General features: G+C 40.4%; 1 protein-coding gene across 1 annotated transcript; it reads left to right on the forward strand.

The window, feature by feature from the left end:
* Nucleotides 1-1,383: 1,383 nt before the first annotated feature.
* On the forward strand, nucleotides 1,384-14,360 carry LOC102297526 (rhombotin-1). The gene is made up of 5 exons (XM_005935569.2): nucleotides 1,384-1,802; nucleotides 2,281-2,494; nucleotides 6,184-6,309; nucleotides 6,648-6,756; nucleotides 13,662-14,360. The coding sequence occupies exons 1-4, from the start codon at nucleotides 1,781-1,783 to the stop codon at nucleotides 6,751-6,753; spliced, it is 468 nt and encodes a 155-aa protein (XP_005935631.1). The 5' UTR covers nucleotides 1,384-1,780; the 3' UTR covers nucleotides 6,754-6,756; nucleotides 13,662-14,360.
* Nucleotides 14,361-15,591: the final 1,231 nt, after the last annotated feature.

A 15,591-nucleotide genomic window follows, 5' to 3' on the forward strand; every position in this document is an offset into this window, starting at 1 on the left:
AACATATTCTCTTCATTTTTAATGACTCCTTGCTTACGATATCACTATTATACTCGAGGAGTCAGAAGGTTATAGCAGCCAGTCTGCTGACAAATGCATTGATACATTAGTATGATAGCCTGGATAGGATCTGAGCACTTTATTTCATTAATGTTACCATGTGTGTCATATGTATGTGCCACAGAACATTTGTCTGCATGCAGCGGCTCTATTCCCCACCAGTTTGAGAACCACTGCTTATCGCCTATTAACAACCTGTGGTAATAGGTTTGCCAATTAGGTCACTGTGACCTTTAGCTGATGTATATTTTTATGGTTTTTGCTTAATATTTCCACATTGGGCTGCACTACCAATTTCATTGTCAGTTTTAGCTACTTTATAGAGCTTAGATTTCCTTAAAAAATCGGCATGTAGCTTTAGGTGAGCCTACTCAAGCCCTAAACTCTTTAGTAGACACACCTTTGTTTTAATGTTTTTATGTCATACATGCTGATCTCACGGGAACCCAAAGTATGATCATTACTTTTCTGGCATGGTCTATGCTTTTTGTGTTCTATTAACTTCTTAATTTTCCCACAAGGTCTTGCTGTATGTAATTGCTCTATTATGAAGCTTTCAGCTACTTTATTGCTCTTTTATAGGTTTCAATTTCCTGTCATATTCATGGAAGACTGAAGGTATAGACAAGCTTTTTTATGTGATCTATATTGGCATCGCCCCCACTAACCTACAATCTCTAAAGCATTACTAAAAATCTCCAGAAGAAATGATGTTGGGCTTTTAGCAGTTTAATCATGTTTTTATTCCATATTTCCCTGTTCAAGGCCATCTAAAATGATGTATTCATTTCGAAACCCGGAGTCAACGCATAGGGTATCTTTTTAAGTATTTCCTGATTATGGCATCTGGAGATTTAATCACCTGTGTGGCTATTTCGTTTTGAAAACTGTATTACAGATACCTTTCATGGTATCTGTAATACAGTATAGTCTTAGTCCGAGCTAATCTATTACCTTTAAAAAATACCCTAAGTACATTAATAAAGGATGAACACGTTGAACAGGCGCGCCCCTGTGCACGTTCGCGCACAAAAAAGGCTCTGCATCTGTCGTGCTGAAAAGCCACAGCTTTGACTACAGGGCGCCCTGGAGATAATTGGTGTCCTTGGAGTTGAATAAGCTCATTTTAAAACACCTCAGGCCCGGGCTGTCCTGGTGTGTGACTGTGTGTTGAATAATTGATTTGGAGAGGGAGGGGGCGGTTACTATCAGATCTGAACATAATGACTTTATATAATTAGCACGCAGCGTTAAAAAAACATTTGACTCTGGGAGTTTTTTGCAGTGAGAGAGAGAGACAGAGAGAGGGGAGAGAGAGAGAGAGAGAGGAGGGGGGAGGCTCGTTGTGTGCAGAAGGGCTCATTTGAGGGGAACAGCCGCAGCCTGTGCAGATAGAGAAATACTTACGCACTGACATCAGCCAAGATAATGCTAAGCCACTGTTGATTTGGGGACATCTCTACTGCAGGGCAAGGTGATACTCCGAGAAGCTGTTTTCATCCATCCACGGGCTATTTTTACGCGCGAGGGAAAAGAGAGCGACTCCGCGGCTGTTTCTCTCGGCTCTCTCTTCGGGGACTATGAAGAGCGGAGCTGAAGTTTGAGCGACTCTAGGTTCAAACAGCGCGTCCAGGCCTCTGTGTTTGTTACCGCTCTTCCACGCAGGAGAGTAAAGGCTGGTATTTCTCCCACTGTTGGATTATTGCCGTTTACCTAAAGGATGGTGCTGGACAAGGAGGAGAGTGAGTACACGTTCCCTTGCTTAAACTGGTACTCAGTACTTCCACTTTAATGGGCACACCTGTGCAACACAATGCAACCCCAAGCAACTATTTGACCACATCAGGTCGATTTTGATGATGTTGACAGAATCATAAAGGCTTTAAACCAATAACATGCTTCAGGTTACTTATATATAAACGGAAACAACACATCTCCTACAATGTCATAAAACTAGAAATAGAGATAAATGTCCCACAGACTTCCCTAATGAAGTATATATATATATATATATATATATATGCTTGCTCTATTACACTCTATTATATTGTTAATGTGCATCAATTAAAATAATAGATTGCAGAAAAAGCCCTTATTGACATTCACTCTTTGTGTCTCATTCCTGACAGAAAACTAACACTGAATCTCCTCTGTCTGTCTCTGTGTCTGTCTCTGTGTCTGTCTCTGTGTCTGTATGTTTCTTGGCCTTTTTCCTACCAGGTGTGTCTCTTGTGTCCCTCCAGTCCAGAGAAAAGCCGAGGGGCTGCGCCGGCTGTAATGGGAAGATACGGGACCGCTTCATGCTTCAGGCGTTAGACAGATACTGGCATGAGGACTGTCTGAAGTGTGCCTGCTGTGACTGCCGCTTGGGCCGGCTGGGCTCCACACTCTACACCCGGGCCAACCTCATCCTTTGCCGCAGAGACTACCTGAGGTACGGCTCCCATATGTGAAATGTGAGCGTTTTTCTTAGAGAATGGTACTACGATATCAAAGTGAAGCAAGTGGCCCTCACGGGCAATCAAGTGTCCACAATCGCCAACACGTCAGTAAATAAATTAAATCTGTCCAAGCATCATTTGACAGTGTTTGGATGTGGTGTGCTTGAGAGGGAATGTTTTGAGTCACCATATTTTGACTCTGCGTTACAGTCTTGTGGAAAAATACTTGTTTGTTTTTCCCTGTGAAATGGTTTATCCTGCAGGGTGACTGGTTAACGGTTACATTATCCAAACATGGACTAGTTTTGAGGTTTATGGGTTCAAGAGCACAAATAAGAACATCAGCTGTCTGCAGTAAACTTGCACAGACATAAGCATCTTGTATGCAGCATAAGAAAGAAAAGGCAGAACAGTGAAGCTTGCACTTTGTGAATGTTTCCGTTGTCTCTTATAGTTCTTAACATGGGCTTTGATAATGGTTAATTTCGTCCTAAGAAGACATGTAGCTGGAGACATGAGTCTTTAAAGGGTGATATTAGCTGTGATTATGCTGTGGATATGAAGTTTTATCAAGTTTGTGTTGGTACTTCAGTAGAATGAACAGTTGATGCTTTTCAATTTCAATACACTTTTATTTAGATAGTGCCAAATCACAAACAACTCAATTTTTGTTATAAGTTAAAGACCCTTCAATGATAGAGAGAAAACCTCAACAATCAGACAACTCCCTATGAGTAAGCACTTGGCGACAGTGGGAAAGGAAAACTCCCTTTTAACAGGAAGAAACCTCTGGCAGAACCAGCTCAGGGAGGGTCGGCCATCTGCTGTGACTGGGCAGGGGTGAGGGGAGGGAGAGAGGAAAAAAGAGAAGAGAAAAAGAGAATCAAAGAATAATAATAACTAATGATTTTATAAACTCATACAAAGTGGATAGTTTCATCAAGGAGCAGCACCACAGACTGCAGGTGTGAAAAATGAAGCCAAAGCAGGTGTTCATCTGGACTGAAAGCACTACATCCAGATGAACAGAATCAACTTTTTGGGATTAACTTACATGGATGACTAAGCATGCATCAAGACATGACACTGCTTAATTTTTTCCTCAATAAAAATTTTCCTAGTGAGTTCATGGTTTGATACGCTTGCCTTAAGTTCCCTTTATGTTCCCATGTTATTAATTTACCAAGTTCTTGCCCCAATTAGAGTAAAACTGACTATAAAGCAGGATCTCCTTTAGGGTTTGGCCACCTCATGACTACGGTGCACGGCCATCTGTACAATATCTGAAGTTATTCTGCACCTTTTGTGACTATGATTTGGTCCAGGATGACTATACAAGTAAGTATGTTTCAATGTACTTGGGGTTTAAATAGATTTCTACCTTAGCCTTTTTAAAACCATCAACCTTTTCTAAACAAACCTTGTCTGCATCAACGGGCTCCACTCAGAGTTATATGCCTCTGCTTTTTCTTGCCTAGAAATAATGATATCTGGTGTCAGGTCAGCAAGAGAACTCCTGATATCGCAGCCACATTGCTGAACTCATGTGTTAGTCTCATGTACAATCCAGCTGGATTTGGTTGGAGCTAAGTCGCTCATTAGCTGCACTGCACTTAAGAGACCAAAACCCCTTTTGACAGTTAAATTGGCTAGATTGCCTCCTGTTTTCCTCATCATTGCAAGGGTGCAGACCAAAGGCCTTTGAAGAGTGGGATTAAAACCATGTGATTTCTTTTAATTGGACCATTTGTAGAGAATTAGCATTGAGCTTCGTAGCCTCGTTAAGGAGCAGGAAAAAAACCCACCAGGTGCCTGACTCGAGCTCGTTAGATCAGAACATTCTGTTAATTAGGTCTCACTTTTGTTCTCACGTTGGTCACTCATTTGATGACGTTTTCCATTTGTAATCCAGGGCTGCTCAGTGCTTTTCTCCCTTATTACATGGATGACCTTTTTCCATAAGGGTTCCTCCAAAGCCCCCTTTTTCTATTTGGCCTCTAATGGAATATGGAAATCAGCGGCAGCCACTTGTCTTCGTGTGTGCCGGGCTCTTGGGGAGTTATTTGGTCATTCTGTTAGAGGTGAATAAGCGGTGAGGCCATCTGCAGCTGGCCAGCACAAAGCATTTATAGCAACACAGTTTGTTCTCAGGTGGTCTGAGGACAAGGTTCAAAAGTTGCCAGATAAATTTGGGGTTTCAGAAGAGAGTAATAAATTGACTTTCTTCTTAAAGCAACTGACATTTCATATAAATCGTGACATTTTCATATCAGTTAATCTCTATTTTGCTGCTCTCTATCAGCAGTAATGCATTAGTGATAGAGCTCATATCCAGTTTATGAAAACTCTCACATTTGATATTCTGAACGCTCACATATGTGAAGAAAAAAGATTAGTGCAGAAATAACAGATGTTTGAAGAGAATAGATGGAAAGTTGTAACCCTACCTTCACGCAGTGTTGGCAGAGCAACACTGTTAAAACAATGGAGTGTACGGACTTTTTTCCAGGCTTGCTAACTGTAGTGCTATACCTCTAACCTCTTAACATGCCTCAGATTGTTGCCGACCTATGTAGGGTTAGGGACATAGTTTAGGTTCTGAATTTATGGGACATTTGCCAAATGAAAAACATTTAAGAGAAAAACTGTAATGTCAGAACATATCAGACGTTGTTGGAGACATTTTATAGTATAATCAGCTGTTGATGAGCTAACCAGATTTTAAAAATGAACCTTTAATGCTAAACTATTGTAAATAAAATGAAATGGAGAAAGAACATATCATAGGCTAAGAGGTATTCAGTGTATTGCTAATACTCTGAATAACTAACAATGACTCCTCTGTCCTCTCACCCTTAACTGATCACAGCAGATATCTGTCCAACCCGGATGCTGGAGGTGTCTTCCGAATAAAAGAGTTTTTCCTTCCCACTATCACCAAGTGCTGCTAATAGGGGGTCGTGTGACTGTTGGGGTTTTCATGCAATTTTTACTACGCAATATAAAGAGCTTTGAGGTGATTATTTGTTGTGATATAGCTAAAACTGATTTTAACTGACTTACTGGAGTTTGTGTGATGCATTACAAACCCTGTGGTTTTCTCATTATCTGTCCACATGGGGTGTCTGGACTAATTTTGGCAACAAAGCTGAAACAATTAATCATACATGCCATTTGACAAGTAAAAACATGAAACGTTTTCTGCAGAAATTCAAGCTTTTCTTGCCTTTCGCTCACATTCCAGCTTTTTGACTGTCGAGTCTGCAGATTGGTTGATAATAAACTTAATGGTTAGTTGCAGCCATAGCTTAATGACACAGCTCCAGATCTTATTATGAGAAGCTCATACTATCATCTCCTCATAATTACTACTAGAGGCGCGATTTGAATGGTTTTTCACACTTGGCTGCACTTATATGTATATAATGTGGGCTCTGCATTAGGGGGAGTGGAAACAGCCATCAATAATCAGGAAACGCAGTGCGGTTCACCGCTATAAATCAGTAATTGAAGTGATTATTTGCGAACGGTGCTCGAGCATCATCTGTGATGCTCTCTGGGACACACAGGCTACCTTTTGTCCTCTAGTTCAGTGTTTTTTTTCCTTCTGCAGCTCCTGGCTGAAATGTATCTGTGTTTGTCCAGATTACAGGCCTGCTTGTTGCCCTCTCTCCCTCTGCAGGCTCTTTGGGGTGACGGGGAACTGTGCAGCCTGCAGTAAGCTGATCCCTGCCTTTGAGATGGTGATGAGAGCCAGAGACAACGTCTACCATTTAGACTGCTTTGCCTGTCAGCTCTGCCGCCAGAGGTAAGATTAGGGTAGCAATTAGCCAGGGAGATCAAATTCAGTTGACTTATCTCGGAGATGTACTGGTGAGCTCACTGGTCATTAAGAGCATATTAGCAGTGCACCGTAATCAGAATGCAATGAAATCCCCTTCACTTGAAAAACTTCAAGGGGTTAAAGACTTTGTATATCACTCAGATAGTTAATCAGGCAGCAGTCATGCAAGATTAAATTTCTAAGCATCATAGCTACAGATGTATGCTGAAAATATGCCTGAAATGCTCCTCTGGGACCTCATCATTCACTTCGGCTGTAGCAAGAACCAAGGCTCAGTTCCATATTTTGATTTCTCTGTGCAGATTTTGCGTGGGAGACAAGTTTTTCCTCAAGAACAACATGATCCTGTGCCAGCTGGACTATGAGGGGGGCCATCTTAATGGCAGCACCGAGAGGCAGCCTCAGTAAGAGGTAATATTCTGATGACGGTGAATTACAGCTCCAGACACACGGTCTGACAGTTTGAACTAAACCATGCACTTAAATAATAGGAAGGTATACAAGTGAGCGCCCAGGATCATCCCAAATATGTCCACATGCAGACACGAGAGTCCCTAACAAGACGTTGCGAATTTAAAATTCCTGCAGAGAAAAGTTTAGTGTGTTTTCCACATTATGTGACATTCAGGCATAAACGTGGGAATCTCTTAGCCACATATTAATCAGACTGAATATTTTACAGACTTTGCACAAGGTTTTACCGCTTGACAGGCATCTTAAGCATCTGCATTTTAGACCTGAACTTTTCCAGTACTTAACAGACATGTGAAAATTTGGACCTCACTTTAACCTCACTTAAACATGCAAGCCTCCCCATATTAAGTCTTTGTGTGGTTAGATTGCGCTGATTTAAATAGTAAATAGTAAATGGATTGCTTCTTATGCACTGATCGGGCATAACGTTATGACCACCTGCCTAATATTGTGCTGGACCTGTCAAGGCTGTAAAGGTGTGCTGTGGTATCTGGCACCATGACGCTAGCACAGAGCCTTTAAGTCCTGTAAGTTGCAAGCAGACTTGTTTGTCCGGCACGTCCCACAGATGCACATGGACACCAGCATCCACGTGATGTTGCTTTGTGATCCAGTTTTTATACTCAGGTGCCCATTGTTAGTGCTTTCAGTGGAGGACAGGGGTCTCTTTGGATATGACTGTGGCTATCCCATACATAACAAACTGTGATGCACTGTGTATTCTGACACCTTTCTACCAGCAGCATTAACCTTTTCAGCAGTTTGAGCCACAGTTGCTTGTCTGTTTGATCGGCCCACACGTGCAGCCTTCAATCCTCCTATGTATCAGTGTGCTTTGGCCTCCCGTGTCCCTGTTGCTAGTTTACCACTGTTTCTTCCTTGGAACACCTTTGATAGATACTGACCACTACAGGCTGAGAACACCCCACAAGAGCTGCAGTTTTGGAGATGCTCTGAACCAGTCACATAGCCATCACAAGCTGAAGCTTGTCTAACTTGCTCAAATTGTTACTCTTGCCCATTTTTCCTGCTTCTAACACATCAGCTTTGAGGAGAAAATGTTCACTTGCTCTCTAATATATATCCCGCCCACTAACTGGTGCCATGATGGAGAGATACTCAGTGCTATTCACTTCACCTGTCTGTGGTCATAATGTTATGCCTGATTGGTGTATAGGGCTTTTCTACTCTACTTGAACACTCAGAGTGCTTTGTACTATATGTCTCATTCAACCTGGCATGCAGACTGAAACAGGTCTTAAAAAAATGGTCTGAAATTCATTTGTGAAACCAGCTTTGGTAGCACCTGTCCTATCTAAATGAATGGTGGGAGAGCCGTAACTTTTATTTCAGCTGTTACCATCTTGTAGTGAAGCAACAGTCAAATGTGATTTGAAACAAACCTAAATTTCAACCCTTTGGTGTGTTTGCCTCAAAAAATCATTTTCAACCCCAATATTTAAATTTGCTATGCATGCATGTTACTTGGCTTTATAGATGGCTCAATCAAAAATCCTTATGATCAACATCTCTGGCTGCAGTAATACTTAATACTTATCTACTGTGTGAATATGTCAGTGTAACATCTGACATAGGGAGGCCGGTATCTTTGCAGTAATACATTTCTTCTGTATATTTCCGCTCAGAAAAATTGTAATTGTGTGAAATTTCAGAATTTCCTTTCAAGATTATTTTGCAAACATTCTGGCCCAAGTAAATCTCCAAAAAGTTGATTCTGTTCATCTGGACGTGGCGTTTTGTGGGAGAAACGTTTCGTCACTCATCCAAGTGACTTCTTCAGTCTCAGCTGACTGCAGGTTTCATCTTATAAACAGTACATTTGCATAATGACTGAAACCAGCCCAGTGAAGGAACAATGGGCTGGGAGGTCAGTTCCTTAATCTTACGTGAAAAGGGAAAGACCATCTCTGAATCGAGGAGGGGGCCTAAGGGTACATCTTTCGCCATCATACAATGCTGTGATTGCAGCCATTCCCTAACTGTCTGTGAACGGTACTCATGGCCATTGATCAATGGTCTTTGATCAGTGGGTTTTGGTCAGTGGTTGTTGATCAACGGTCATGAGAATTTGCATAATTAAGATTAAGGAACTGACCTCCCAGCCCATTGTTCCTTCACTGGGCTGGTTTCAGTCATTATGCAAATGTACTGTTTATGAGATGAAACCTGCAGTCAGCTGAGACTGAAGAAGTCACTTGGATGAGTGACGAAACGTTTCTCCCACAAAACGCTACGTCCAGATGAACAGAATCCACTTTTTGGACACTGACTATCCACTATATCAAAGTATAAATCAGTATAGGCATGTAAAGCTTTAGTGTGTAAAGTAAAGTGTGCGTGTTAGTCCCCATAGGGAAATAGTTCCTCTGCATTTAACCCATTCACCCAGTGAAGCAGTGGGCAGCCACCAGTGCAGCGCCCGGGGAGCAGTGTGTAGGGACGGTACCTTGCTCAGGGGTACCTCAGGGTAGCCGTTCAGTGGAGTCGAACCCCCGACCTTCCGATCATGGGGCCACCACTCTACCTACTGAGCTATCCCTGTGTGGTTCTGAGTACGGCTTTTTCTTTGAAGTAACTGATTAATAATTCTCTGCTTGATATTGGTCCCCAAAGGATATCTTCTTGGCTACTTTAGGAAGATTAATATGTTTGCTTTTATGAAATTTATCAGTAGTAAAACTAAGGGAGTGCGCTGTGCTTAAAGAAATATGTGCTTCCAGATCACTTTTTGTGATTCACACAGAATTAATTAGTACAGTGTGTACTTTGCAATGTGCTAAGCAAGGCTCAAGGGTCTTAAGCAAAGCAAAAATGTTTATTCCAGCCATTAAAACACTGGATAAAGCTTCCAACATTGCAAGTATTTCTCCCTCACTGTCAGATATACTGTCCAGTGCTGTAATAATGGGAGCGTTACAATGGGACAACATATTCATTGTGGTTGGAGATGTTCTCTGCACTGCAACCCTGTAACTCCACTTAAACTCGTGTATTCTTGCTTGTTATTAGAGAGAATTTAAGCTACATGACAAAATGACCCATCGCTGCTGTTCTGGTTCTAGTCGTGGGGGGACTGAAGCCTATCCCAACTACAATAGGACGAGAGGCGGGGTACACACTGTACAGGTTGTCAGTCTTCGCACCCACATCTACACCTATGGGCAATTTAGAATCACCAATTAACCTAACATGTCTTTGGACTGTGGGAGGAAGCCGGAGTACCCGGAAAGAACCCATACAAACACGGGGAACTCCACACAGAAAGACTCCGGCCAGATGGTGGGGTCAAGTCAAGACCTTCTTGCTGTGAGGCAACAGTTCTAAACACCGTGCTGCCAGAGAATAATCATAATAATTCTGTCCTTATCTGTAGAACTCTTTATAAAGTTGTTAACTGTAGTCACATAAATCCTGTGGAACTACATCCTGGGCTCTGCCTTTTGTAAACCCCTAGATGGGCGTGTGAGCGGTGTTGGGCTATGAGTGCAAAGGGTTTGAGGAAAGCTGAAAGCAGGCAATCCACAAATATGAAGTTTTCAAGGTCAGAAACATTCCCAAAAGCCACCAGCGGCCCAACATATCATTATGATACTAATTGTACTACTACAGCAGTAAAATACACACCATCGCCCTGCACGATTGGACACTGGAAGCTGAGAGTTACTTGTGAATGATTTCTGATCGTCCAGTTAATGTTGAAAAATCTTGCAGATATCATTTGTTTTCAAAATAGAAACATCTTTATGTATTCAGGGACATAAACACCAGAGTATTCAAGGTTTTAGGCAAGTATATTGTTAACTCAGGTTAAAAATGAGGTAACTTTATTACAAATGCAGACAGATGTTTGTCATATGCTGCATGTTTTGCTTGGAGCTCTCTAAAATGGGAGTCTACTTTAGATATGTGGCCCCAACCCTGTAATTTTGATAAAATGGATACAGTGAAAGCTTTTTGGCTTCGTAAGGTTGTAACTCTTTATAAATGTTCTCTCGAGATCCAAGTAGCTTTGTTGATGTAGGATGTTTTTTTTTTCTTTTTCCTTTTTGAGTTTTCATGAATGTGACCACTGGACGACTGCACATGTGTGTTTTTCCACCTTCAAGCAGCTGGTTAACATGTAGATTAAAAAAAGCATAACAATAATAATAAAAAAAACACTACAAAGAACATTTTATTGTGAAAAATAATAAAGATAAAAACATGTTTGTGTTCCACTGAACACAAACTTGGAAATAAAATTGTGCTTTATAGTGAGAAAACAACCTTTGGTGAAAGTAAAGCAGAAGTAAATAAAGTATAGAGAGCAGGTAAATTCATCTACACTCCAATTGGGAGAATTAAATATTAATTATGCTCCTGAGTTTTTTAAAACAAGTGTTAAAGTGTTTAGGTTACATTTCTGTGAGTTGCTTTCAATGCAGTGCAGTTGTTGTTATAGTTACTGAACAGCACACGTTGCTCAGAACATTATTTGAAATACAAATTTTATGTAAAAACACAAACTTCTGTGGCTTCTGTGAGCAAATAAAGGATTGCACTCATCATAGAACTGCAGCATGTTTTTGTTTATGGCTATGGAAAAAACAGTGCACTGATCTCTGACCATCAGAGGCCTTTAATACAAAGCAGGATTTCATCTTACCTGGGTAACCCTCGGTTATCTGCACTAAAAAGTTCACTTCTTAATAGGGTACTGGCACTGAGGTCGCGTTCTAGATTACAGATCAGCAGCTATGAAATCCCTGCCTACAAAACAATCATAGCATCACTATTCCTGGAGGATCCCTCTGACCTCTGAGCACAGATAGAAGGTTTTCATTAGCATCTAATGTCTTCGTGTTTGCCTGTTGATCAGTAAGAAATATAATTTCTTATCTTTTCAAGTTGGCAACAAACAATTTTTCTTTTTTCATGGATAGATGATCCTAAGACACCTAAAATAGTCATTTATAATCCATCAGATTCTTCTGTGTTTTAATGTTTTAATGATAGAGTTGTGATGTTAACAACTCTGTTAACTTCACCATCTTTCCACTTTTCTTTCTTGGTTTCAAATAGACTGATCATTAATAATAGTTTTTCTTTTCTAGTCTCGGTGACCAAAATGCTTATAGTGCAAACGCACATCCAAACAGCACTTTTAAAGCTAGACTGCTGCACACTGCTTTTCCTCTCGTACCACTCATGTTGTTGACAGTAGTATGAGACAGTCAGCATTATCAATACAACCTCTTCATATTTTTCTCACAATTTGTAAAGTTAGCTACTTTGTTGCCAGTGCACTTATCCATAATTATAACATAAACTCTTTCATGTGAGCGTCCAAGGGGAACTCTTGGCTAATTTAATGAGTTAATAGCCTACTTCGTGTGACCGCTTATCCAATTTTCTAGGAGGTGTCTTCCTGTTAAAAGGGAGTTTTTCCTTCCCACTGTCACCAAGTGCTTATTCATAGGGGGGACATCTGGTTGTTGAGGTTTTCTCTGTATTATTGTGGGGTCTTTACTGTATAATATAAAATTGACTATTGTGATATGAATTGAATTGAATTGAATTGAATTGAATTGAAGATAAAAGCATAAAAACCTGTGTAGGTTTAAAAAGCCTTAAGGGAGAGAAAATGGCAAAATAAAATGAGTCTATTTTTTAATTTGAATGCATAGAGGCAATTAATCTCAGGTCAGCAGGGAGCCTGTTCCAAAGAACAGAACAACTGGAAGCATCTTCAGAATACTTTGATGTGATTCTAGGAACATTTAAAAGTTCTCCACCTGATGACCTGAGAGGTCTGACTGGGTTGTAAACAGTGAACAAGTGAGAGCTGTACCAGGGGGACAGACCATTGAGACCTGTGTGAACTAATAGTAGGATTTAAAAGGAAATTCTATGTTGGGACTGAAACTCTGTGAATCACTGTTGAGCTTCAGCTCACTGATGACTTTAGTGTGACCATTTCTGTGGATCTAAATCCTGATTGGTACTTATCACAAACACTTCAAGTTGAATTCTCCATTTAGTTGTTTGCAAAGTGTGTTTTCAAATATTCTGCTGAGGAAAGAAAGATTAGAAATAGGTCTGTAATTATGAATTACCAATTACCAAGTCATTTTTCTTGAGCGGCAGTGTGATTACAGCACATTTGTGAGAAATATGGAAAGTGCAGGTCTGCAGAGAGCTGCTGATAATATTTACTAAAGGATTTGTAAAACAGTCACATACTGATTTGAATAGTTTGGTGTGAATGGGTTCAAGTAAAGAGATGCAAGATTTTAACTGATGAATCATTTCTTCGAGATCTTAGAAGTCTAAAAAGCAGCAGGGAAACAAAACAGGAAAAGGGCAGGCTGAACAGTCAAAGACAGGTGAAAGATAACAAGGGCAGGGGAAACAGACGCAAAGGATGGAAAAGAAAGATGAAGTGAAGCCACAAGAAAAGCAATTACCGAAATAAAACAGGAAGTGGAAAGACAGAAGACAAGAAAACGAATACAGGCAAATCAAACAGGTAGGACGACACTGTAATAAATAAAAGAGAATTAAACACTTATGAGGCCAAAACTATCATCGGCAGCAACAGCTTTGTTAAACTTTCATATTCGTGTTCATTATGAGAGCTGAGCATGAAATAAATTATGTATTTAGCATGTTTTTACCTGTTGAAAGTACCCTTGTAGCCCACAGTGTATTGTTCATAATACAAAACCATTGTTTTGCTATTACACTGCAGTTACTGGATACATGAAGCTGATGATATTGTTTCTTGTGAAGCCCCCAGACCTCACTCTGACATATTTGATGTTTTCCATCTCTCTCTGCAGATCAGAGAAAGGACCACTGTGAGCCAGCTGGACTACGAAACTCACAGCAGCACACACCTCATCAGCTTCTTGTTTCAGACTGAACTGTATGGAAAAAAAGAAAAAAAAAGAAAAAAAACATTGATTGAACACATTTCCAGCAGCCCAACTTTGAACTCTTTATTCCAGAGCTGCGTGACTATTTCCCTTAAAGCTGACAGTTCTGATCAGATGGACTTGAGATCGACTGGGGAGTGAAAACGGGGTAGTGAAACTATCAGAAGATATTTTCCAGAGGACCTAATGTGGACGGTGAACAGAAAAAGAGTGAACTAGTGTTTGCAAATAATTCATAGTCTACTTCACCAAATGTGAAACACTAGATGGATGGAAAGAAGTCAGCCAGGCCACACATAGCACCAACCAAGTCATCCATCAAAGAAAAATACAAAGTTCCCTCTGATTGTCAGATCGCTCTGGCAGTCACTGAAGTGTCTTTTGTGGTGAACCCCACCCAGCTGGCTCGAAGGAAGCCCCGAAACAAACGGAAACTTTAGCAAAGATTGTTTGGCTCTGTTCAGCAACTGAGGAGTACCAGCTCCATCTCCCCACCTCTCCTCTCTGAAGCCTCGAATGGGACTTCGAGCCCACTCTAGTTTTGTTCTCATTCTGCTCGCAAGCTGTTGTTTTCTTGACTAATTAAACTGGATTTGAATTTCACTTTGTGTGCTCATGGTTTTTTGTTTTTTTTGTATGTACTGAGATTGCCAGTGATGGGTGGGAAAAGACATGTCGCCAGAGGGAATTAACAGTCTAAATATTCCCTTCAAATGTACAAAAGTAATAACTTGTCTCGTAAAAAAAATCGAATACAAAATCAAATGTGCTTCCTTCAGACGATGAATATGCAAATGGTTCATTTTCCAAGACGGCATAAAACATGTGCACAGCATTTTTCTGCTTCAGTAAAATCTGAGCATCCCGCTCATATCAGACAGGAATTGGGAAAAAAAATCACACTCTTATGTCCAAGGGTTGAACTCAGATTTAGAAAAAACATTTACTGTTCAGTGGCCTGCCCCACAACTTCACTCTTACCGCTCTTACGGCAACATTTAAGGCCAGAAACAGTCCCTGTTTTCAGAGATAAAAACATTTAAAGCCTTCTGTACACCTGCTCTCTACCAAGTCCATGTTAAGGGTTAGTCCACATGCATGGTGCAGTTGATTTAGCAGGGAACTTTAGGATTCACTTAGTTAGAGTTTTACCATGGGATACCTCTAACAAATACACTTTCTAAATTTCTCCCTACTGCATCTTTAAGGAGCAGAAAAGCAGGGAGAGACGAAGGAGACAACAAAAGGTATGTGTGAGTGGGACGACGCAGTACATGAAATAGTGTCAACCTTTTGGAAAACATCATATTTACAACTGCGGCTGCTTCTTTTTAGGTATAATATCAGTTACATGAAAGCTGAAGTTTTACTGTGGGAGTCATATTTAGTTTTTCAGGATAATAAATTAGAATTGTATGTAAGTATTTTATTACTGAAGGAGGAAAGAAATGCAAGTGCTAGGCCCTATAAACTCACTGGCTTCCCATTTGATCCAAAATCCCATCCAATCAAAAAAAAACAAACAAACCCCAATATACTTTGTGATCTCTGTATGGTATAGGCACACTTTTCATCTCACTACTTTTAACCCCTTAGTGTGGACAAATCCTCCTGAAATCAAAGTACTGGCACATTTTTCTTAAAATAATGAGGACCATCCTATCACTGTTTTTATCTTCAATGCTGTGGGACAAGCTTCCACTTTCTATTAGATTAGCCCAGTCAGTTTCCAATTAAAAAAATGAAAAATAATAATAATAATAATTATTATTATAGTTATTATTTTTAGACCCAGGAATCTATGACCTGATGTGATGATGAACAGATATTCATT

The sequence above is a fragment of the Haplochromis burtoni genome, unplaced genomic scaffold (assembly GCF_018398535.1).
Source record: "Haplochromis burtoni strain Fernald_Lab_line unplaced genomic scaffold, NCSU_Asbu1 Contig_197, whole genome shotgun sequence".
NCBI lineage: Eukaryota > Metazoa > Chordata > Actinopteri > Cichliformes > Cichlidae > Haplochromis > Haplochromis burtoni.

Excerpts from the sequence above, each read along its gene's own strand:
- LOC102297526 (XM_005935569.2), top strand. The coding sequence starts at position 1,781 with ATGGTGCTGGACAAGGAGGAGA. Across the intron at positions 2,495-6,183 it reads TGCCGCAGAGACTACCTGAG|GCTCTTTGGGGTGACGGGGA; the intron begins GTACGGCTCCCA and ends CTCCCTCTGCAG. Across the intron at positions 6,310-6,647 it reads TGTCAGCTCTGCCGCCAGAG|ATTTTGCGTGGGAGACAAGT; the intron begins GTAAGATTAGGG and ends TTCTCTGTGCAG.